Below are 25433 nucleotides of genomic sequence, written 5' to 3' on the forward strand. Positions count from 1 at the left end.
TGCTGTTCGGCCCGTAGGCCGCCACAACAGTGAGAGACCTGTCCCCCACCCGAAGGCGGAGGGACGCGACCCTCTCGTTCACCGGGGTAAACTCCAACACGTGGCGGCTGAGCTGAGGGGCTATCAGCAAGCCCACACCAGCCCGCCGCCTCTCCCCGCGGGCAACACCAGAGAAGTGGAGCGTCCAGCCCCTCTCGAGGAGATGGGTTCCAGAGCCCAAACTGTGCGTGGAGGTGAGGCCGACTATATCTAGTCGGTATCGCTCAACCTCCCGCACAAGCTCAGGCTCTTTCCCCCCCAGCGAGGTGACATTCCATGTCCCCAGAGTTAGTCTCTGTGTCCGGAGATCTGGTCGCCGAGGCCCCTGCCGTCGACTGCCGCCCAGATCTCTCTGCACCGGCCCCCTATGGATCCTCCTGCGGGTGGTGGGCCCACGGGAGGGCGGCCCCACGTCGCTCTTTCGGGCTGTGCCCGGCCGGGCCCCGTGGGGTAAGACCCGGCCACCAGGCGCTCGCCATGGAGCACCCATCCCAGGCCTGGCTCCAGGATGGGGCCCCGGTGACGCCGATCCGGGCGACGTGAACTGCCTTGATTGTGTCGTCGTCATAAGAGGCTTCTGAACCGATCTTTGTCTGACCCGTCACCTAGGACCTGTTTGCCTTGGGAGACCCTACCAGGGGCATGAAGCCCCCGACAACATAGCTCCCGGGATCATTCGGGCACTCAAACCCCTCCACCACGTTAAGGTGTCGGCTCAAGGAGGAGTGTCTTTTCCTTTAATTTTTTTTTTCTTTTTTTTATTCTACAGTTTTATTCAACAAAAATGTCAGAATGATTTAGTAAATTAAATCCAGAATACTTTTTGAAAATATGTTACATTGCTTACATTGCTTCATGGAAAATGCAGATTTGTTCCTCAGACATTTCTAGTGTTTATATGTGGTCTGGTTTGTGGATCTAAGATTGAAGTATAGCTTGGACCTAGTCTTTTGTTAATTAAAAAAATAATGTTTTCAATGTAAATTTCTACTTTGTGAAATTTGAACATTGTTACATCCGAGGCATCATTACTTCACTACTATATTGATATCACATCTTTTGGCTTCCACTCACCTTGTGGCCCCGCTGTCACTTGCTGGGTATTGACCTGGTGCCCGTAGTTTACTTGGTGCCCGGTGTTTACTTGGTGCCCGTAGTTTACTTGGGTCCCGTGGTTTTGTTGGTACCCATGGTTTTCTTGGTACCCGTGGTTTACTTGGTACCCTGGCATGTTGTAAGCCGGTGGAGCTGACATTGCTAAAACATCAAATTAATAGGCTTTTAGTTATATGAAAAATTACAAAAAAGATCTGTATCAAACACCATTTGTATCATTGTATTTGTAGGATTATAGTGAGGAAAAATTGGCAAAAAGAGTAATTAATGAAACCAAAGAAAATGGCACTTTAAAGTTCTGTGACATCATATCGTTCACGTCCTTCTTCTCAGCAGCATCAAATCATCTTTCACACACAAAATCAAACCTTGAGTTAAAGTGACGTCCTTTGAATCAGTAAATTTAAATTTAAAATGAGTGAATGTTAAAAATTGAGCTAAAATTCCCAAAAATGTCAATGCCAAATGGAACCAATTTTGTAGAATGTAAATAAAAGTTTTGAGTATTTACCTTTAAATGGTGCGTTGTTCAGACAAAGGAGAAACCACACACATCAGCTACCAACCATCACTGCCAATGGGAGGGACACCGTCGGGAAACTTATCTATAACACAAGTATATAGCATGTAATAAAATGCAAACCGAAAGTATCACTTTTTCCACACCCATTTGGAATACATCTAATGACTATCAAGATTAGTGATACATTGTTATAGATTTGATATTTTCTCTCTTTAAAGTTCTGATTTAAATGTGTTAACTAACTTACGTCATAAGGCGCTGGTACAGCTGGCAGCCCGGTGTAAACACTCTCTTCTTTCTCACACTTATTGTGCTTTATCTCCTATATTTTGTAAATATAGCTTGTATATTTTTTCTATTTTACTGTACGATAGGGACACGCGCTGGAATAGTTTTTTAATTCAACTGTTTTTGACTTTTTTCGGCTGGATTTGAGCGTTTTTCGTTGCGTTCGTTGTGTTGTTGTGACGTGAGCTAGCTCCGAGCGAGCCCACCAGCCCCCCCCCCCGCGCCCTCCGGCCGCGCTAAAGTACGGCGTGTCGTCGGTACACGTTTATATACACGTTTATATGAAAGAGGAACTTCACGAACGATCAGGACACGCACTGGAATGGCTTTAAATTAACTTGTTTTGACTTTATTCGGCTGGATTGAGTGTTTTCGTCGTGTCGTTGCGATGTGTCTTGGCTCTGAGTCCCCCGGCTCCGGCCCCGCCCCCCGGCTCCGGCCCCGCCCCCCGGCCGGCGCCGTACCGCGTTTACACAAAGGACGAACTCATGAAACTGCGGAGAACAGTCGTCTTACCCGGAGATCGTCACGTTATCCCGTCGCAATACTGACCTAACCTAATACTGATGTGCAATTCTGTCATATGTGCAATTACTGTTGGAATTCATGTGAAATTCATGTGCAATCTATGTGCCGTCGTGACACATATTCATGTGCAATTACTGTCGTGATCACATGCAATGGTATTTATTTATTTGTCTATGGGAGTTTTTATTTATTTATAGGAGATCTTCTACTGAAAGTGTTTTTCAGACTTCCTATAAGTGATCTGTTCTTCTGGATCTACCTCTGTATCTACCTGCGTTGCACCAATGAAATTTCCCCATGTGGGACAATAAAGGAATATCTTATCTTAAGCTGCAACGTAAACGACAACTTTATTTCTAACACATTTTAAAACAACCAAGCTGAGCAAAGTGCTACAACATTAAACATCCTAAAATAAGACAATTTTATTAGTTAAAAAAGAAATCAGCTATAATGTCAACTGTGTCAAAATCCAACAAAAACAAGTGCATTTTTAGAAGCGACTTAAAAACAGGTACAGAAGAGTCCTGTCTAATGTGCAAAGAAAGGCCCGGAAGGAGAAGCTCAGAGAGGAACAGTGTATCAGCACCATTCAGACACTTAAAAACAAATAAAAGCAATTTAAAATGGAGCCTTAATAAATGCATGGACAGCCAGAGAAGGGGAGATAAAAATATGGGTGAGTCGTGCAGTTGCATTTTGGGTGAGCTGCAACCGGGAAATAGAGGACTGACTCACCCCAAGATAAAAAGCATTACTGTAAACCGGCTGAGTGGTTATAAAGATGTAGATTATTGTTTCAAAGTGCTGACGTGTCAGAAGGTGCTTTCCAGGTGGAAGAAAATGGTTCTGACAGATGAGAAAATCTGGCTTTCAAGATTAAAGTCTGGATCCATCTTATCCACAATTTCAGGTTTGTAGAACAGTTGCGCTGGGTCCAAGCAGCAGTCTTAGAATCATTGAAATGAAGGAAGTTCTCAAAGCCATCCAGGATCCCAAGTTCCCAGAGAGGGCTTCTTTTTCAGGGGAACATACATCTGCATAACAGTGAAAGGAGATGTCTCTCAGCATGTCTCCTGAGGGTTGAGCCAGGTATATCTTTCAGATAAGACCTGAACCAGTGCAGAGCAACACTCTTGATGCCAGCCCAATATTCTAGTCGTGAGATTAAAATGGCTTAAACTGTGTCAAATGCCAAGGACAAGGAACACTACACGATCACCAAAATCACCAGCTAAAAGTCATTAAAATCTCTTAAAAGGGCTGACTCAGTACTGTGCATGGCTTTAAGACTGGAAGACCTCCAGTAGGTTGTGTTCATTTAAGTGCGCAATTAACCGACTGTAAACATTTGATAAAAATTAGATACTATAGTGTATAGTGATACTATAGTGTTCAAGCACAGTTGAATCTAGTCTGAGTAGTTGCTGCACAACTGCATGCTGGAGGTTTTGAGGAACCACCTTTGAGGTGAAGCTAGAAAAAACAATAGATAAAACTGATGACCCCAGAATAGTAAAGACCTCTTTCAAAAGGCAAGAGGGGACAACATTATGAGGGGAACCTGAGGGCTTCAGACAACCCACGACTTCCTGTAGCTGTGAGAGGGAGACAGGAAGCAGAGCAGGTGGCAGGGGCTGATGGGGCTGATGGGGCTGATGGGGCTGATGGGGCTGATGGGGCTGATGGGGCTGATGGGGCTGATGGGGCTGATGGGGCTGATGGGTCAGAAATTGGCTGTATGATCTGGGCCCTGGCCTCAGTGACCTTATAAATGAAAGTTCAAAAAACGCCTTAGAATAAGAAGACGGGGGAGCATTGACAAGGTTTGTAGCAGGTAGATATAATTATGTTAGCAAAGTACTTTTCTTTTTTTTTAGAAGGATTGGTAAAGATGCCAAGAATCTCTCACACCACACCGCTGCTTTCATGGTTTATCCAGGCTCAGACTTGCTGCCTGGTCTCTAGTAGAGCCACAGAGTCCAGTTCAGTCTGACATGTGTCATGGATCCAGGAGAGAAGATCATCTTATATGAAATTGGTAGAGAAAACTGTTACCTAGCAACCGTACTGTATAGTAAGCAAGGGCCAAGGGTTATGATTTGAAAGACAATATTAGCATATAAAACCTTTATTTTAATGAAAGATATTTAGAAATCTTTAATTAATCTTTCTATTTAGACAGTCAGAAAACTGTTTAAGTTAAGTGTAAATTGTTTTCAAAGGCACGTCGCATATTGATGACATCACAGAAGGATTCCATTTTAGAACTCTGCTCCACTTCCTGTTATGATAAACTATGATAATTATTTACCACAGGTGCTTTCCTACCAAACAAAGTCATAAGTAGAAAAACAGGAGAGCCTTTAATGAAATGTGTTGTAGTGTAATAGTGGTTAGTGTTTCCTGTTGGTAACAAATCCGTGCTTACCTATAAATGTCCCGTTTCTTCAATTGTTTCCTTTGGTTCTTTCATTGCATTAAACATTGTTCAAATACTGACTTCGATTGTCTTGCAATGCTCTCCTTCCTCAGCCTACAACAAGTTTCACCTCCTCGAGAGTTCTTATTCCTGGAACTGCTTTGCTGTGATACAGTATATCTACTTTAATTAAAGTCTTGTGGGTCTTTTAAATAATCATAATCATACACACATACAAAAGAGAGAAGGAAAATACCTCAATAAACAAACTAAACCCAGCTAAACTTAATATATCATGTGAATACATTACATTATTTTATGTTTTATTATAATGTTTCCTACATGACCTATGAAGATTAACATGACTTCAGAAATGTTTAACCGAAATTGTAGTCTACTTTTCTCTTCTGGCACCTTACTTTTTCTTCTACTTTTATAACACTTGAGTAAAAGTTTTAGTTACTTTTCCCACTCTGAGTACAACATTGATCATACACTTTACCTCAGACATCATTTATTTTTGCAATGTTTGTGTCTGTTCTTCAGAAATATGGACTAAATAATGCACAAATTCTGAACTATGAAGACGAAAGGCAAAGAAAATGACTGACATCTGGTGGCAGAAATCCAGAGTGCACATCAAACCTACTCTTATTAATTTCTTTAAAGACTGTATTTGCTGCACCAGTCATTTAAAAACTACAAACATACAGTAATTACAGTTATGTGAAAAATGTGGAATATGGAATAGAGGATATTTAGTGTATTTAATCAGGCACTTCCTGTTTACTTGTCCTGTCCAGGCCTTAAACAGTAAACAAACTATCCCACACATCCAGTTCCTTCATAAGAGAAAAAGCTGGATTCAACCTTGAAATCCACATCCAGTGATATCAAACTATATCACAACACGCACGCCACAAAGACGAGATTACACGGGAATTCAATATTTTAATGCAAGAGATTTACTTGAAGCAAAAAGGCATTTACATTACATTTGGTTTCTTCAGTTTTCACATCAGCTCAGACGACGTATTATTAAATATTCCCCGTCAAATAAAAATAGCATTCATATACATTTAATTTATTCCTTCGGATCACGTCGAAATGAAACGTACGACCAACAATCTACATAAATTAGTGACATCTTGAAAAATGCATTGGATTTGTGGTTGCGATTTTCGCCCGGAGACAAACATTGGCAAATACAGCCGCTGTGCAAAAGAGTGGGGGGACATTTCAGCTGTGGTGGTCCGTGGCTCATTACTTGCCGAGGATTCCCGGGGTTTTTGAAAACGTTGGACTTGGAGGCGAGCGGGCGGGGCGGGGCGGGGTGGAGGGGCACGCGGAGCTGGTGGGGAACAGATAATAGTGTGATATATACGGACAGCGGGCCAGGCAGGAGTCATATTTTACAGAGGTAAAATCTTCATAAAGTGCCAAAGAGCCTGAGTCTAACGTCACCGTGTGTTTGCATCGGTGAGTGTCACACGGTCATAGTGTGATGGACAGAAGACGCTGTGTTGCTCTTGGGAAGTCTATGCGGCGGCCATAGTAGGGAGGTAGAAAGACAAGATAGGACTGTAAATGCTACGCTGAAGTGACTGGAGCTAATTTACGCAAGGTATTTGTTGTTTGCAGAAAGTTTTGTCTTATGAAGTTTGCTGCAGCCCTTTAGAAACATGTTAAAATGCATGGGAATCTTGTGTTAGCCAGCAGCAGGTCATATTTTTGTCTTCTCTCAACTGTTAACGCGCCTGGGAGTGTTTATTAAAATGGGAAATTTGAACACAATCTTTAGCATTAAAAGATAAAATGAAAATCTAACCGCAATTTGCAATTTTGTATTGCTTTTTCTGCTGTATTGATGTCATACATATCTAGATATCTATTCAATTACAATAACACAAATGGTCAGTCTCTTTTTGTGAGTCTTAATAATAATGAATCAGAATGAATCAATTTACCTTACAGTTTGTACATCTAACAAAGTCATCTTACTACGTTGTCAGTTGTTAGCAGGCCTTTGCTTTACCAGCCCCAATTTGAATTTAATCACGTAATCCTGGGACAAATAAGGGTCATACCATATCACATAAAGCACCAATATTCCTTTCTACGGAAACAAATTACTGCAAATTTACAATGCAAATGACACGTGATCCTGTTTGGCTACTTGTGATTTTCCTAATACGGCTCCACAATAGACTTTTCGGTGAACCAGTCGAACACAGCCTCCACTGCCCTGTAACCTGGCCACCGCGTTCACACTTCCCAGAGGCGCCACGGCAAAACAGGAACTAAACAAACAGAGGGAAAAACCGGGACCAGAAGAGACTTAAAATCGAGCCTGCACCAAGACTGAACCGGGAGCAGAGTGTGAACGCGGCCGGCGAGTTTGAGAAGTGTCGTCCCGTCGGTGCAGAGTTGGAAGGAGTCACGTAATCGCCCCTGGACCGGGTGAATCCAAGTCGGTCTTCGCTTTAGGCAACGCACGGAACTAGACTAGTGTTTCAGGGAGGACACTTCCCAATAGGATCCGTCTATTATTTATAGATGGCCGTAAGAGTGAGAGCGGGGCCAGGGCTGCAAAAAGGTTTAAAGTGCGTTTGACAGGTTTTTTATCATGTTCTCATTTGACCGTTTGGGGGTGAAAAGTTTAAAAATACCATTTGCCACGATCTAAAAGCAAGAAACACATTTTTTCTAATATTACTTCCATTACAGGCGTTTTCATGTATTTTTGCATTTGTCAAATAATAAGGCCTGTACAGTGGAAGAGTTTCAGCTTCTACTGGGAATTTCCTAATATTATTAAGCTAAAAAATGTCCACACTGGGATCCAATGTTAAAAATAAAGTATATCTTAACTGTTTTAGCAGAATGAGTGGTCCAACCTGTCATAGGCACTTTAAGGCAAAGAAAGTGAGGAGAGGAGCAGAGAGGAGGGGTCTGAGGCACAGATATGGGGGGCGTAAGGGGGTAATGGGGTCGATCTAAGTGAGAGTTATGTCAGCATATCCCAAAGGCAGCAGCAGCACAGAGCGGTCCAGCAGGCCGTCAGGCATGTGTCCGAATCGTCCCGCCTGCGATCCTCCACCACGTACACTGCAAGAGAGACGGAGAGAGGGTCAAATTAAACACAGGAGATACAGGGGGACGCAGAGTGCGTCCCGGGTTGACGGGGCGAGTCCGCGGATGAAGGAGAAGGAGAAGCGGGCCACTTTTACACGTTCTTTTTCTGAAAATGATATGACGGCGTGGAGGATTGGCTGGATTAGGCTCTTCAGTTTGGAGCCGGGTTCAAGGGGAGCCGTGGCCGCTGAGATTTCAATGTAATTATGCTCATCGTGGGAGGCGTCGCCCTGGTAATGTCATGGCAGCACCGGCAGGATCAGAGCTGCTGCGGGGCTCGTGGTTGTGACACGGAGCTTTCATTAAGGCAAGATAGTATTGGGCTAGAATGTTTACTTCAAATTAACATGCAACACTGAACATTCAAGTGTATATAAAGCAGAGATGTCTAAATAATCAATACCCACAACATAATCAATAGTGTTAAGCAATCACAATACTTTACAATACTTTATGTTGCTATTGTCTACTATGGAAAAGGCTCGATATACATTTTGACATGATTAAAATGCTTTTTTTAATACAATTCAATGTCATTTTCAACACAAAAAAAATAAATGTATTCAACATTACCATGTGGCCAGTTACTAGTTCTTACCAGTTCATTCAGGAAAGGTCCCAATTGATTGTATTTATTATTTATTTATGTCCAGTCTCGCTGCTCAAATAAGCATCTAGTTTCAATACTTGTTTCAGTATTGTTTAATATGTAGGTCAGGGGTGAGACATTTGAATGTGGCAAAGGGCTGGGCCGATGTTGTCATTGCTTTAACACACATTTCTGTTTAGGAACATAACTTAATAACTTCTAGTACTTGTATGATCAAGGTAAATTATTTTACTCATGTATATTTATGTGTTTTCGGAAATTGCACTGTGCCCTTTCAAATAAACCAACCTAAAAAAAAATCAAAAACATTCAAGAATTTAACCTGTTCCACTCATTAATGTTTTCTAACTAGGTTTTCACACTTGCATAGCTAAATTAAATAAATAGTAAATCACATTACAAACAACACTTACAACTCTACCTCCACTTGACTCCGACACTGAGCCATCCTCCCCGTGTTACGTTACCCGACCAGTTTTAATTATTAACAGTTTGCTGTTAACAAATTGTTGCCCAACACCATCGCCTTGTGGCCATTTTATATGAATGCAAACTTCTATCAAAAGCCCAATCTCTAAAATCAGATGTGTAAATAATTAACAGCCAAATCATTGTGTTACTCTTGACTCTGTTCACCATCACAAACCAGTGGCCAAAACAAATACACCTGCCCACCATTGTAATGTGCGTTTAATTATTAATGAGAAGTCAAAGGCTGCTCCAGCTCCCGGCAGCGGACTCACGCCACACAGTGACGGATCACCAAGGCGACAGTCTGGTCACTGAAACTGCACAATGGGACTGAGCTGGTCAATCATCGGCTGATAGTTGGATAATGGGTGACTCTGGTGATGGAGGTCGCTTTGGATCAGCCACAAGGGGGTTTGCCTGGATAAGGCTGCATTAAATGGAAACAGAAACCTGATTTGTTAACTAGAAAAGTGACAGCATTTTAGGCACGCATCACACCAAAGGTCGAACACTGTGCTTTCAAGTGTTTTTATTGGGAGACTACAATACTACTATAGTCCTAATATGCGTGTGAAAGTGCTAAACAAAACAGACACAAGCACTTCTCTCCACGTTCTAGATTTAAAAAGGTATACCAGTAGTAATTCCGTGTTAAAGGACAAATATTATTCATTATTTGTATTGTTATTAGCCTTTAATCATGCTCTTTAGTACCTTTAGTTTGGCATTTCATGTTTTAGAATAAAAAAAAACATGGTTTATAAGCCCTGAGTACCTAAAGTATCTGGATGTTGTAGGACTGTCTTGGTTGACACGTCTCTGCAACATCGCGTGGCGTTCGGGGACCGTGCCTCTGGACTGGCAGACCGGGGTGGTGGTCCCTCTGTTCAAGAAGGGGGACCGGAGGGTGTGTTCCAACTACAGAGGGATCACACTCCTCAGCCTCCCAGGTAAGGTCTATTCTAAGGTACTGGAGAGGAGAATCCGACCGATAGTCGAACCTCAGATTCAGGAGGAGCAGAGTGGTTTTCGTCCCGGTCGTGGAACACTGGACCAGCTCTATACCCTCCATCGGGTGCTCGAGGGTTCATGGGAGTTTGCCCAACCGGTCCACATGTGCTTTGTGGATCTGGAGAAGGCTTTCGACCGTGTCCCTCGGGGTGTCCTTTGGGGGGTGCTCCGGGAGTACGGGGTCCGGGGCCCTTTGCTCAGGGCTGTCCGGTCCCTGTATGACCGGAGCAGGAGCTGTGTTCGCATTGCCGGCAGTAAGTCAGACCTGTTCCCAGTGCATGTTGGACTCCGCCAGGGCTGGCCTTTGTCACCGGTTCTGTTCATAATTTTTATGGACAGAATTTCTAGGCGCAGTCGGGGGTCGGAGGGTGTCCGGTTTGGGGACCACAGGATCTCATCTCTGCTGTTTGCAGACAATGTTGTCCTGATGGCTCCATCAAACCCGGACCTGCAACATGCACTGGGACGGTTTGCAGCTGAGTGTGAAGCGGCTGGGATGAGAATCAGCACCTCCAAATCCGAGGCCATGGTTCTCGACCGGAAAAAGGTGGCTTGCCCTCTCCAGGTGGGTGGGGTGTCCTTGCCCCAAGTGGAGGAGTTCAAGTATCTCGGGGTCTTGTTCACGAGTGAGGGAAGGATGGAGCGTGAGATTGACAGGCGGATCGGTGCAGCGGCTGCAGTGATGCAGTCGCTGCATCGGACCGTTGTGGTAAAGAGGGAGCTGAGCCGAAAGGCAAAGCTCTCTATTTACCGGTCGGTCTACATTCCTACCCTCACCTATGGTCATGAGCTTTGGGTAGTGACCGAAAGAACAAGATCGCGGATACAAGCGGTCGAAATGAGTTTCCTCCGCCGGGTGGCTGGGCGCTCCCTTAGAGATAAGGTGAGGAGCTCGGCCACACGGGGGGAGCTCGGAGTAGAGCCGCTGCTCCTCCACGTCGAGAGGAGCCAGCTGAGGTGGCTCGGGCATCTGTTCCGGATGCCTCCTGGGCGCCTCCCTTGGGAGGTGTTTCAGGCATGTCCCACCGGGAAGAGGCCCCGGGGAAGACCCAGGACACGCTGGAGAGACTATGTCTCTCGGCTGGCCTGGGAACGCCTCGGGATCCCCCCGGAGGAGTTAGAGGAAGTGTCTGGGGAGAAGGAAGTCTGGGAGTCCCTGCTCAGACTGCTGCCCCCGCGACCCGGCCCCGGATAAAGCGGCAGAAGATGGATGAATGGATGGTTTATAAGAAAAGAAAATTACATTTGGATCCCTGCAGTTTGCCATGGTACTAACCGAGTTTTGGCACTGACTACTGGCTGCTGAGGGAATTACAAACAGCTTAAGATAAGATAAGATGCACTTTTTTCCAATAATTTTAAGATGGTCTTTTACTTCCTGGTCTCAGCACGCAGTTGTACTGATCGCAACTAGACAGAATGAATGCTCAAAGTGAGTCCGGGAGAGGATTTTCGAACCAGGGTTCCTCAAACCAGCATGAATTAAGCTAAATGCTATTCCAGGTATGTTTTTGATGAGGGAACAATGTTAGAACATGGTTAAAAGCTCAAAAAGTTAATTTAGCCTATGTGCCCTTTAAACGGACATGGGACTATAATTGTTATAATGGGTCGCTTCTGTGGCACAGAAGAGAATCCAGGCCAAAGTGTTGCAGGTAAAGTCCGTTTATATAAAATCTTCCCTCCGTCAAATCAACACATAATTGTTTTATAATATGTAAATGAATCATACACAATCACGTCTAAGGCCACATTGAGGTGTAAACTGCAGAAGTCTGTTCTGCTCAAACGTTTAACCTTGCTTTAGGGATGTGCTGAATTTTCATGCAGTTTTACATCTCGTAGTCTTCCTAAATCCAAAAGCCTCCGCAAAACAGAAATCGTTAGCATTTTTCAGCCTAAAATGTTGCGCGTTGGGGCAAAATATCTTTTTCCTGTTTTGCATATGCATTAGGACCCATGGGCAAAGTTAGCACTGCTGCCTGAGAGAGAATTCAATTCTCAACTGCACACAAACCTATATTTCTGCTCTCCAAACGCTTAGATGATCTGGGCCATTGTCGATTTTGAGCAATTTACAGCACAAATGAGTCACTGAGGTGCTGCTCCGAGGTCCTCTCATAATGCTATTCCAACAAGGTTCTAGTTCCAATCTGGTTCAGAGCCGGTTCTGTGCTGGTGCACATACTTGTTCTGTGCTGCCTCAACTCGGTTTCCACCAAATAAGGGATAGTAATTTTTGCCATTGCTAGCAGTCACTTGCTTTCCTCATTATATAGTAAGTGCCGACTATAATATGTAATTTTTACGTTAATATTCTATTAGAACCGGTTCTCATTTCCTAGTTCTTAACTGATCAGTCAGCACCAGTTTTGGGCTCCAGGAGCCAGCAATTTTTGAGTGGAAAACGGCAGAACCGGCTGTGGAATACATGCAGAGCAGAAACGTTTTATGGTTTCCTTGATTGGAAAGTACTAAACTGCATTGCTGACTCTTATTTCAATAGTTTTGGTAATGGTTACTATATGGGTAGTGATTTGACGACCTTGATAGAAAGTCCACACAGACAAGTGTTGGGTAATAGCAGTTGTTTTTTCCTCTTAACATCCAGAATCCTTGACCTTTGATCCTCTTAAACTTTTTCCATTGCTCAAAGTTCACCCTTTGTCCCCCATAAATGGAAGGAGCTCCATCCAGTTTGACCCATTTGGACTTCATATTTCAATTGAGCTATGATCCTTTCCTTTTCGTTTGAAATGTTTTAGACTTTGATTTCCATTATGAATAAAACATACTTAAATATAACTTAAGGTCATTAAGTGCATACTCACATCAGAGCAATCAGAGTAATGGATTTTTGTCTATCTCTGGCTTCTTGTTTTCTTAGATATTTTAGCAAAAAATATCTGTTGCTGCTGTTTTGCAATAGGGTTGTGCAATTAGAATTTTAATTGAAATGTATTTAACTACAAACAACTCTCTGTTAGTAAAAGTATGTAGTTTGAGATTTGGCATTTTTGTGATAAATGGCAATGATTCAAAGTCTGTATGGTATATTATGTTTGGGAATTTAGTTATGAAAGCGCCCTTAAGAGCATATACCAGTAATCAATCAATAATAAATAAAAGAAAAACATAACTCATTGTTTCTTGTCCAGCCACAAAAAACTTTAAAAATAAAAAGAGAAAGCGTGCAAGAATCTCAAGTGACAAAGCGGATGTCAAAAAATATGTTCTACTAATATCTTGAATTATTTTTTAAATACATTTTTTCATTCATAATTCGACAAACAAAACACACTCGAAACAAACAGAAACACTGTAAATAAATCACGGGGGGAAATGTGTTGAACTCCGTGTCCTCCCTCGATAGCTTTCATTAATAAAAGCCAACAGACGCATCGTTAACTATAAATACACAGTTTTGTTGCAGCAGCCGGTTCAAAACTGAGAGGGAACTACAAAGACCATGATGCTTTGCTCAGATTCAACATGAGATATCACAGCACACTCATGACTTGCACCTTAGACTCACCTGTGTTTTTTGGAGCTTCCCCGTACATTGGCCCCGGCGGCGGCCCCCCTTCCCAGTACTGCGGCTGCCCCGGGTAGGGTTGACCAGAGACGGGGTACGCTTCCCCAGGGTTCCCTGGATACCCTTGTGGGGGGAAACCCTGTGGCGGATAACCCTGCGGCGGGTAACCCTGTGGCGGGTATCCTTGTGGTGGGAAACCCTGTGGTGGGTAACCCTGTGGAGGAGGTGGGCCCTGGGGTTGATATCCTGGAGCGGTGGGGCCCGTGTACGGAGGGGGCTGTTCAAAATTCATCTTTGCTGTGGAGGATGACCTAAAACAGGAACAGAACAGAACAGGTTTTTATTATAACGTCGCATGAACAGAATTGCAAAGTCTGCGCGCCCGCCCGTTTATTCATCATTGTCGGTTTGCGAAGACAAAAACGTTTGTCATTTCTTCCATTACGTCCACAGTTTAAAACATTACCGCGGCGCATCCGAACAAGAAAAAGTAATAAATCGCCATCTAATATCTAACGGTGCAGGCGGCAGTTTATCATTGCATTTGAACAAACAGATTAAAGTGAGAAAAATGGACAACAAAAATGATGATGATCCGTCACATCTCTCATTTGAGTTAAAAAAAAAAAAACACAGTTATACTTGAATAAGCTGTGAGTGATGATGGTCCAAGCAGAGGATGGAGGTGTGTTTACAGACAACAAAGAAATATACTAAAGACAGTATTTTTCAAACTGTGGTGCGCGGATTCCTCTGTAGAGTCTACTTCATCCTCATTGTCTACCTCTTTTGAGTTTGTCCTTAGTTAGAACTTGTGTAGCAGCAACTGTGTAGTCCTATGACCTGGTTTAGACTTAAAACAGTCTGGTTTAGGCCTGCAACTAATGATTATTCTTTCGATTAATCAGCTCTACAGAAGTGCTGTTATTAACCCGATTTAGATCTGGTGGTACTCAATCAAACACGTTGGTGGTATTTGGTACGACAAGAGTCTAAAAAAACAACTGAAATTAAGCTAATGTAACCAATGTAAACCTTCATAATATTAAACGGGACATATTCGCTAAATCAACTTAATGCACTCGTAACCTCATTCCATCATCATTAGTTTACTCTAAGTTGTATTTTGTTTGATTCATGCATGTTTGGAGTAATCCTGTATTGTCCTGCAACTGAGGCTCCCCTACCCCCTATCCCCGCCCACATCCCTGTCCTTAGTGGCAATTATTTGAAAGATGAAGACTCACAGTATTGTTAAAAAAACATAAAACTAACAATTCATTTGCTGGTTGCAACGAGTTCTGCAGTTCTGAACAAGAAGTCAATGGGTCCGTTGCGATTACTAAGCCGTTTATGACCAACATTTCCTTTTACGATGAACAAAATGCAAAAAGATCCTCTACTTATGCAACACCGAGCACCAAAAATGTATTAATACGTCTCTTTTAACAGTAATTTGACACATTGCCCACTTCTGCTTTGAACTGCGAGGAGACGAGCTCGACTCCGACATTGCTTGCATTTTTGCGAGTTCGAGCGCTCTCGAACCTCGCCAGAATTTGTTGGCAGGACGATGGCGAGTACCGGAGAATGGAGGTAGATTTGCATGTGTTTAGGGGACATGGAGGAGCGAGGAGCGAGGGCCGACGTGCTCGACCGTGCGCGCCGAGTGTGTCGAGTGTACACAGCCCGGGCCGAAGCCTCTGGAGTCGAAACCAACGCAGGAAAACCCTCGAGAGTCTTCAATTCAGACGAGACTGAAGTGACTCAACCGCTTCTCAGAACAAAACAGATAACTGTACTTGGTGTTTTCCAAAACCCTCAGCGCGTTGCCGTGACGCCGCTCATTAACACTGTGTCGTGCCAATGTGCAGGATTATTTTGACTTTTGTCTGAAGCTGGGTGGAGAGTAGAGTACGCCACTAGGACTGTAGACAATAGTTGTTTAGTTGAGTCACTGGTTGATGGTGTCTTGGGTGACCGATATTTTTATTAGTCAACCTCACTAAAAATTACTTTGGGGGATATATAAGAATTTATTTTCACAGCATACATATATAATAGGGATTTCAAGATTATTAGGTTACTCGTGATTATTTAGGTCACAATATCATCGTAAATACTAAGAAATCATATTTGTGACATTTTTAGAAGAACATTGGTATTTCATTTGTATTATTATTTATAAAAAAAAGTGAGTATTTCCTAAATAAATTAGGTATTTTTTAGTTCAATTAGCAGAAATGCGACGATTTTAGAAGCTAAATTAAGTCCTTTCTGCTCAGGCTTTCCTATAAAACCAATAAAATAAACCAAAATGTAAAGGGATTTTTTTAATCTTGCTGTTTATGTCATATTAATAATTGAGAATATTTAATTTGACAAAGTAGGTCACATATTGAGCAGCGGTAACTTGTTAAGAAAACAAGGAAAGAAAATTCAAGATTTTCTTGTTCTTGTCATGATGTAAATAATCGTGAATGATCGTTAAATCATGATGTTTATTCTCACAATAATCGTGACACCCCTAATATATAGATTAAAAAAATACAAAATACAAAAAATAGACAATTAAGATAGTTATCAATTAAAATCCATAAATAGGGCAGTGCTATGTTAAATTTAAATACAATACAATCAATAAAAATGCAATGAAGACTCCCTTCCAAAGAGGCATAACACAAAGCATTAATGAGATATGAGAGTTTAATTTTCCTTTTTTACTGATAAATACACTGTTTACTCGTGATATTTGTAATTTGCGTGAACTCCTGTAGTTTCGTAGTCAGTGCACTTTAGATACAGATGGTCAAATCATAGAGACACTTAATAAGTTTGAGAGCTTTTCCACTTGTAGTCACTTAATCGGGGTCACAGAGCATGATTGAGATGATTTGCCAGGAATGTTCCACAATATTCACATTATTCCGGACGTTGCCACGGGCGCCGCCATTACTTGTGTCCCTCCTTCTGCTTGTATGAGTTTGTTATTTACCTTTCTTTCTTTTTTTTGTTCTTAAAGTTAATTTTGGACTTAACCTGTACAAATTGCATTGTTTCTGTTCATCCTTCTGTTTGATTTGCCCATGACTTCTTCAACGTGTGCTAAAATTAAACTAATCCCGAGCTCCAGATGACAATATTTGCAATCTTTTGAATGGGAATACAGTGTAAACGGTAGAGAAAAAGCTGCCTCCCGCTCCTCATCGGAGAGCGTGATCATCACATTCTTGAACCTGACCACGCTGCGTTTTATTGAATTAAACTGGAGAGCGAGAAAAGTGTCAACACTTCCTGCTTGTTTTTGTGGCGTGGTTAGAGAACTGTAGCTTATACCCTTATACCTTTTACTTTAATGTTACATAATCTCGTCTAAAATGACCGAACGAAACGAAAACGTGAAACAGCAGTGCGCGAGTGTGATCTGGTCTTGAAGTGACGAGAGAGGTCATGTTGGCGTGTCCATTTCAAGCGGGCAAACGGCCTGCGTCATGCTACAGCGAGGCTAAAAGCGAGCGAAGACACAACCGGCTGCTGTTCTAGTCGCGTCTACTATTTAGCGCACGGGCTATTAAGGGCAGTCGTTTCTCGTGAGGAGAGCGTTCGAAACCAAACGAGCGCTAATGGATTCTGATGCGTGGAATTCCAGCTCAGTACAAGGGAAGAAGGAGAAAAGCGAATGAAGGACAGCGAGACGTCATGGATTCTTTTGTGTTAACTATAAACACACAGGTATCACGAGCGAGGTAGAGCGCAAACTGAGACAGGCATAAAAAGTGGTGAAGAAGAGGGGATTTTTAGTTCAGGTAAATCATATAATTATTTGTATTATCATTATTTTAACAGACTGATGAGTAAAAATGGAAATAGACGAGCAATTAGGCAAAAATAGAGCCGTATGTTTGTGAGCTTTACTTCAATTTGAAATAGATTTGTGGGCTTTGCTGTGAATTTTTCAATCTAAATATCGGTATCAGTAAGCTAAATATTGGATATCGGTATGGGCTCAAAGGCGCTATCGAGTGTGTCTTGCTTTTAAACTGCCACGAATGAGATGGTTCTGACTGGATGATCCGAGACAAGGCGAGGTTAAAAGTGCACTGCGTAACGTTTCTGGTGGAGGGAATGACCCGCTCGTCTCTATGGAGATCTCCCTTGCCTGGAGACAAGCAGGTTAATCAATAATCGTGTTATTCAGGTCACAATATAATCATATAAGGACTAAAAGATAAGGTAATACGAAGGGAAGAGAAGCAAAACTAAGCAGTCTTTTATTAAATCTATAGTCCAATATAGTTTCCCGCATTAACTCTAGTGTGATTCATAAAGCTGGTCACATATTTTAGGAATAGCAAGTAACGTGTTAGATCATTGGAATGAACAAAAATGAAAGATTTCACTGTTGTTTGGTTTGTTGAGGTGTTTTTTCTCCAGACTATTCTGAACACTAAAATATAAAAAAATATAAAATTGCTTTGTGGATTTATTCGCGTGGTTTGAGAGGTCACAGGAATATACATGACGCTCACTAGAAAAACTTGTTTCGAAATGCTATTTATTTATTATATTTTACAAAGATCAGTTCTATTCTTTATTAACCTACACTCAAAATCTATGTGAAATACTTTCTGGGTATTTCAGTACTTTTACTTAAATACATTATTTATTTTTAATCGACTTTTTTGGGGGCCTCCTGTATTCTGTATTAGACAATCATTGTATTTACTGCAGAGCTTCTCAAACTTTTTCTGGCGCGTCCACCGTGGGAGACAACAACAAAAACTATCCACGGGACAGCGCAGAACTGGCACTTCACTGCGGTAAATACAGCGTATCAAGAAGATAGAAGTACTCACAGAACTTCTCATCACTATGGATCACTTTTACCACAGCGGGTCCACGACCATCACACAGACTTCTTTCATCAGTCACAGACTGCCCTCTGCACGTTTTGATAAAGAATAAAGTCAAAAGAATAAAGTCTGAAGAATAAATTCTAAAGTCACTTGGATACCTAAAGTCTAAATAAGACGTAAAACTACAGTCGAAAGTCTAGAGAGTCTAGGGTGACAGTAATGTAACACTTGGATACCAACTGCCACCAAAGAAGAAGAAGACGTTATATCATCACATGACCGGTCAGTAGCAGAGCAAGTTCAAAGGTTAAATTCAAAGAGGGGAGGGAGAAGAGCACAATGGGAACACGGACAGAAGCACGTGTGGCAGGACAGAGAGGGACAGATGAAGGAGAGAGGAGGGACAGATGAGAGACAGAGGAGGGACAGATGAAGGAGAGAGGAGGGACAGATGAAGGAGAGAGGAGGGACAGATGAGAGACAGAGGAGGGACAGAGGAGGGACAGATGAAGGAGAGAGGAGGGACAGATGAAGGAGAGAGGAGGGACAGATGAGAGACAGAGGAGGGACAGATGAAGGAGAGAGGAGGGACAGATGAAGGAGAGAGGAGGGACAGATGAGAGACAGAGGAGGGACAGAGGAGGGACAGATGAAGGAGAGAGGAGGGACAGATGAAGGAGAGAGGAGGGACAGATGAGAGACAGAGGAGGGACAGATGAAGGAGAGGAGGGACAGATGAAGGAGAGAGGAGGGACAGATGAGAGACAGAGGAGGGACAGAGGAGGGACAGATGAAGGAGAGAGGAGGGACAGATGAAGGAGAGAGGAGGGACAGATGAGAGACAGGAGGGACAGAGGAGGGACAGATGAAGGAGAGAGGAGGGACAGATGAAGGAGAGAGGAGGGACAGATGAGAGACAGAGGAGGGACAGATGAAGGAGAGAGGAGGGACAGATGAAGGAGAGGAGGGACTAATGAAGGAGAGAGGAGGGACAGATGAGAGACAGAGGAGGGACAGATGAAGGAGAGAGGAGGGACAGATGAGAGACAGAGGAGGGACAGAGGAGGGACAGATGAAGGAGAGAGGAGGGACAGATGAAGGAGAGAGGAGGGACAGATGAAGGAGAGAGGAGGGACTAATGAAGGAGAGAGGAGGGACAGATGAGAGACAGAGGAGGGACAGATGGAGAGAGGAGGGACAGATGAGAGACAGAGGAGGGACAGATGAAGGAGAGAGGAGGGACAGATGAAGGAGAGAGGAGGGACAGATGAGAGACAGAGGAGGGACAGATGAAGGACAGAGGAGGGACAGATGAAGGAGATGAGGGACAGATGAGAGACAGAGGAGGGACAGATGAAGGAGATGAGGGACAGATGGAGATGAGGGACAGATGAAGGAGAGAGGAGGGACAGATGAGAGACAGAGGAGGGACAGATGAAGGAGAGAGGAGGGACAGATGAAGGAGAGAGGAGGGACAGATGAGAGACAGAGGAGGGACAGATGAAGGAGAGAGGAGGGACAGATGAAGGAGAGAGGAGGGACAGATGAAAGAGAGAGGAGGGACAGATGAAAGAGAGGAGGGAGAGGAGAGGACAGATGAAGGAGAGAGGAGGGACAGATGGAGAGGAGGGACAGATGAAAGACAGAGGAGGGACAGAGGAGGGACAGATGAAAGACAGAGGAGGGACAGTAGAGACAGAGGAGAGACAGAGGAGGGACAGAGGAAAGACAGAGGAGGGACAGATGAAAGACAGAGGAGAGACAGAGAGACAGAGGAGTGACAGAGGAAGGACAGAGGAGGGACAGAGGAGAGACAGAGGAGGGACAGATGAGGGACAGAGGAGGGACGGATGAGGGACAGAGGAGGGACAGATGAGGGACAGATGAGGGACAGATGAGGGACAGATGAGAGACAGATGAGAGACAGAGGAGGGACAGAGGAGAGACAGAGGAGGGACTCAAAGTTCCCCACACTTTGAGAAGCTCTGACTTACTGTATATTCCTGTAGGGCAAGACTCTGTGACAATACAATATATTTTTGTCTTTCCTTTGGTAAAGTTAGAGAGAAAGAATGATCTTCAAACGACATAAACAAACATAAAACATAATGTACTACCATGTATTATTTTATTTGTTTGATTGTTAAAAAGTGACCAGGTTCACATCAGATCGAGTTGTTCCAGGACATTTTTCATTCACTAATCATTTTTCCATGTCAGGCAATAACTTTATCTTCATCTTGATTAATTTCCTGTATCTCTAATGGAAAATGCACGCTTTATGATGAGGTGAAAGGTTTGCAGATAATCTAAATTGCAATGGCCCTATTGTTGTGGATTGTTTATAGAACAGAATGTAGCGAATTGATTACCAATTCATATTTAACACTTACAGAGTAAAACAGAGTGATCAGTCATCAATTAAGTGAGCTCTAAATTCCTTACACGTATTAATTAAATAAAGACATTGGGGATAAACATGACATTACAGTCGATGCAGATCCCAAAAGAGGACTAAATAGAGTTTGAAAAATATAAGTTGTTGAATTCTAAATGAATAAAAACAAATAAAAAACGTTTCAACACTTAGAAATTTCAATATTAACCTTGAGTGTATGACCAATTTAGATTACTTTTCAATATGTTTATCTGCTCAATTTTGGTCGATTATTATTAAATTATATCTTTATCGTAGTTTCAGTTGCAGGGCTTTATGGGAGAGACAACGTATATAAATGTTTGCAAGCTTTTTTAAGACCACGAGAACGAGAATTTTGATTTTATTTTTTGAGACAATAGACTGACACTTTCAAAACTAAATAATAGTACTTTCTTTGCGTTACCATATCGGCTTGTACTCGTTCTGATAGAGCTCAACCTCATTCTAAACCTGTTCAAGATTGATTAGCATCGGATTTTCGACACTTCGGACGACCCTAATTCATTATCACTGGTGCGTTTCAGTTCATTGTAGCACATGCCTTTTGTAACTACGGCTTCTCAAAAACTCTTTTGTCCACAGCAAATGTGAACGCATGGGAAAACGTCTCACAAGATCATTCCACACGGGTGCACAATCTTGTGGCAATTTCATCCCTTGGGCTCGGTAAAGAAATGCATGGCTGACTTAAGACGAGCCTTGTGCATCAATTAATAGATTGAAAAGGAAAGGCAAAAGCTCTCAAAATTGTCAGGATCTCACAAAAACTACAGCAAAGTACACTTCATATGAGAAAAGGCAGATTAAACTGTTCAATCTACAGCTAATTCACTCCTTTCTGACTAATATGTCATTTAGTTGACTAAGATAAGGCAGAGACATGCTAATGGATTTACCGCAACTAATCGATTATTGAAATAATCTTCAACTAATTAAGTAATCAAATAATCATGACCATACATAGGTTCCAAAACATGCCATGAGCTGGGAAAAGTAGTTTTATGACTGAAATTAAGCCGTAATTCCATGAAAATGATGTGGAAAATGTATACATTGAGTTTTTTACACTTTGAACACCAGGATCCTCAAACGGCTTCACTTCAGCTTCATCTGGGTCAAATTTAATACAAATCTTTTCATCACATAAACAACTACCGTATTTTCCAAACTATAAGTCACATCTTTTTTCATAGTTTTGTCCGGGGTGCGACTTCTTTTATACTTATACGTATACTCTGGAGCGATTTATATGTGATATTATTTGTTATTTTCACACTTGCAACCGCATTTCATACTCCAGTGCGACTTATATATGTTTTTTTCTTCTCTATTATGCATTTTTTGGCTGGTGCGACTTATACTCCGGAAAATATGGTAATCGATTCATCAAAAGAATAATTTCTAGACTAATCGATTAACCAACTGCTCGTTAGTTGCAACCCTAGACTGCCCTAATCATCTTGCGGGATCTTGTGGCATTCCTAATCAAATCTACGATACTTCTTCCGGCACAATTTTAAACCAAAAGACAATTGGATCATAACGCGACGAAACCGTGAACGTGACCTACACCGCCGTAACCATAACCCATCACCCAAAGAGGCTCGCGGCCAGCTGACAGATGGGCTCCGTGTCCATAGTAACCGTTGCGTCCAATGGGAAAACGAAAACAATCCCTGCCGTGTGCATCGATTTCACCGTAAACCGTTGGGGACGCTGCTGCGTTGTCACCCGACTTACAGTCATTCTCTTATCTCTACCAGCTGGACCGAGGCGTTTAAGTCGTACCCTGAAGCGACCGCGCCGGGCCTGTTTGCACGCCGCCTTTTCAATAATGAGTAACACGATAGCCATGCGTCACCTTGAGCTAAAGCGCACCTCTCTCCCTGGTTTAAGGTTTCGTGTTGAAAAGAACCCGTTCACAAGTCGCAGTGAAGTCACGGCGCAGTGCTAGGAAAACTGATTTGCATGTGTGGCATTTGTTATCGTTAGCGGCGGCGGCAGCTCCCCCGCGTTTCCACATCATTGAGTGGTGGAATGCCCCTTAAAACGTCACTATTATTAACCACCATTGTAATAGATGAGGTAATGCAGTGACAAAAATATAGAGAATTGTTTAGGATTTTAGCCTTTTTTGAGTCACAAATATCACTACGCTGCTACTACTTTTGTATTTCTGGTACTCTTTCTATTGTTGAGGTAAAAGTACATTATACAGTTCGATCTTGGATGACACGCGGATGAAATAATGAAGATTTAATAAAGATATTACTCAGTTTTGTCCTTTAGTGTGTTGTAAGTGAGAAGTCCGGTCATGACCTGGTAAAATTAGCAAGAATATGCAAGGAGACGTGACAGATCCGCCTCCTTTCGCCTCAGTTATGATCTTAGTTTCTTCGGTTATGATCTCGGTTTCCTCGGTTATGATCTTGGTTTCCTCGGTTATGATCTTGGTTTCCTCGGTTATGATCTTGGTTTCCTTGGTTATGATCTCTGTTTCCTCGGTTATGATCTCGGTTTCCTCGGTTATGATCTTAAGTTTCCTCAGTTATCTTGGTTTCCTTGGTTATGATCTTGGTTTCCTCGATTATGATCTTGTTTCCCTCGATTATGATCTTGTTTCCTCGATTATGATCTCGGTTTCCTCGGTTATGATCTTGGTTTCCTCGATTATGATCTTGGTTCCCTGGAAAATGGTAAATAATGTTTCGCAGAAGTAACTTATACCCAGCTATTTACTGGGAATTATAAGTGAATGGGGCTTAACAGAACAAGCAGATAACCTAATAATCCTATACTGAGCAATTGTTCACTTGGATCACCAACACCACGCTCAAGACCCTGGTATTTTATAACAGTTTACTTCCACATTTGCAGAAAAACTAGCACAAAAACTGACTTCTGAATGATTAAAAAGTCAAATATTCAAGGCAATTAGAATACTTTGAGAAATTATCCAAGAAAATCCAGAATTGTCTCTTCATTAGAAATGTACCATGCTGTGGTGGCCCTATTCATTATTTACACAAACTAAACAAAAGTCTCCACAAGCTCAAGAGAATGAATGAAAAAAGCAACTAATTCAACCAAAAACAGCACTAAAGCGACACATTTATTTGCAAAAAGGCAGAACTTATCACAATGTAACTACCTCATAGCTCCTGCACACCCACCACTGCTGCTGCTCGTTCCTGCTGTGGTCCATGACATCTTTAATATCAATAAAATAACAAACAATCTTGTGTAAACGTTGATTTCCATTGGATTTCCCTATGGATTTACACACGTTTGGCCTAAACAAATCTAAACTCTGGCCTACATACTGTCCTCCTGCCTGTACGATGAAATAAACAACAAAAAAGACACAGAGAAATAGAATTAAACAGTTGCACTCTTTCTTATTTAACATGAAAAAGAAACAAAGAAAAGCAATGGAGGCCACACTATTCATAAGGCATTTTACCCCAGTGTGTGGCTACTTTACGATCCAATCACACAGAAACTGATATTATAAGCAATACAGAAAGCGGTTTTAAGCTAAACACATGTTCTATTATGATTTTCTCGGTGTATAAGTCGCATTTCGCAGTATAACACGCACGACGCTTATTATGATGAAGTAGCACCTGCTTCTAGGCCACAAAAAAAACCCACTCCTCAGTTTTCACCCTAGAGAGTTTCACAAACAGCGAGGGGAATCCGTCCGCGCCAGGTTCCAACGCGTTTACCTTGCGACAAAAACGTTCTCCGGCGCGTCGTCTCCGTCTCCGAAATGAATGTCCCCTCGTTTTTTGCGCGTATCAGCCTTTTTCTTTTTTGTATTGGGCCGCTATGTGCAACTCGACGCTCTGTGAAAACTCAGCAGCGGCAGCGGCAGAGAACGTAACCGACGTCACTGTGCGTGCGTGCGTGCGTGCGTGCGTGCGTGGGAGGGACGCCGTCGGCAAACAAACAATCCGATTGGCTGAGATGGCTGTCGCTCGTTGCGTCGACCAATGGCGCGCGAGTTTGTGGGGGGTGAAAGGGGCGTGAATGGTGTGAAAAAGAGAACGTTGACTTCACGATCAGCTGACGTGAAAATGAGATGAAATCGTAGACTTGCTTCACAATGACGCGACTATTACGAGTGGAAACAATCCCTTTAGAGAGGCAGTGGATCAGTAATGATTAACAATTGACCTGAAAACGAGGTCGTGTGGAAATTAAATAGCGATTATTAACCGTATCATTTTTTAAAATTCTATTTTGTTGTTTTGTTCAAACACACATTCCCATATCTCTCTTTGTGGCCGAACTGCCTTGAATCCAGTTTGTATTCATTTTATCATTAATTATGTCATCGCCGCGCACGCGCTAAAGGTTGTCTTGCAGTGCACCTCTTCGTCCAGCAGATGTCACTCTACTACCGGTCTATAGCAGCTCGTGCTCGTGAGCGCCATGGAGCTGTTAGAACTGCTTT

At 42.5% G+C, this 25433-nt stretch overlaps 1 protein-coding gene across 2 annotated transcripts; it reads right to left on the bottom strand.

Moving 5' to 3' along the window:
* Nucleotides 1-5847: 5847 nt before the first annotated feature.
* On the bottom strand, nucleotides 5848-24831 carry LOC140354668 (uncharacterized). 2 transcript variants are annotated; one of them, XM_072439839.1, is made up of 4 exons: nucleotides 24703-24831; nucleotides 13892-13989; nucleotides 13679-13861; nucleotides 5848-8024 (listed from the first exon to the last, which is right to left on the bottom strand). In XM_072439839.1, the coding sequence occupies exons 2-4, from the start codon at nucleotides 13968-13970 to the stop codon at nucleotides 7924-7926; spliced, it is 363 nt and encodes a 120-aa protein (XP_072295940.1). In that variant the 5' UTR covers nucleotides 13971-13989; nucleotides 24703-24831; the 3' UTR covers nucleotides 5848-7923. The 2 variants fall into 2 exon arrangements, with proteins under 2 accessions (XP_072295940.1, XP_072295938.1); XM_072439837.1 differs by having other exon boundaries at nucleotides 13679-13989; nucleotides 24703-24830.
* Nucleotides 24832-25433: the final 602 nt, after the last annotated feature.

This window comes from Eucyclogobius newberryi, unplaced genomic scaffold (assembly GCF_026437365.1).
Source record: "Eucyclogobius newberryi isolate DKJ021-1_F unplaced genomic scaffold, fEucNew1.0.hap1 SCAF_11, whole genome shotgun sequence".
Taxonomy (NCBI): Eukaryota; Metazoa; Chordata; class Actinopteri; order Gobiiformes; family Gobiidae; genus Eucyclogobius; species Eucyclogobius newberryi.

Coding starts and splice junctions, on each gene's coding strand:
- LOC140354668 (XM_072439837.1), bottom strand. CDS start 13,970: ATGAATTTTGAACAGCCCCCTCCGTACACGGGCCCCACCGCTCCAGGA. Junction 8,025..13,678: donor GGAAGCTCCAAAAAACACAG/GTGAGTCTAAGG, acceptor TCTCTCTTGCAG/TGTACGTGGTGGAGGATCGC.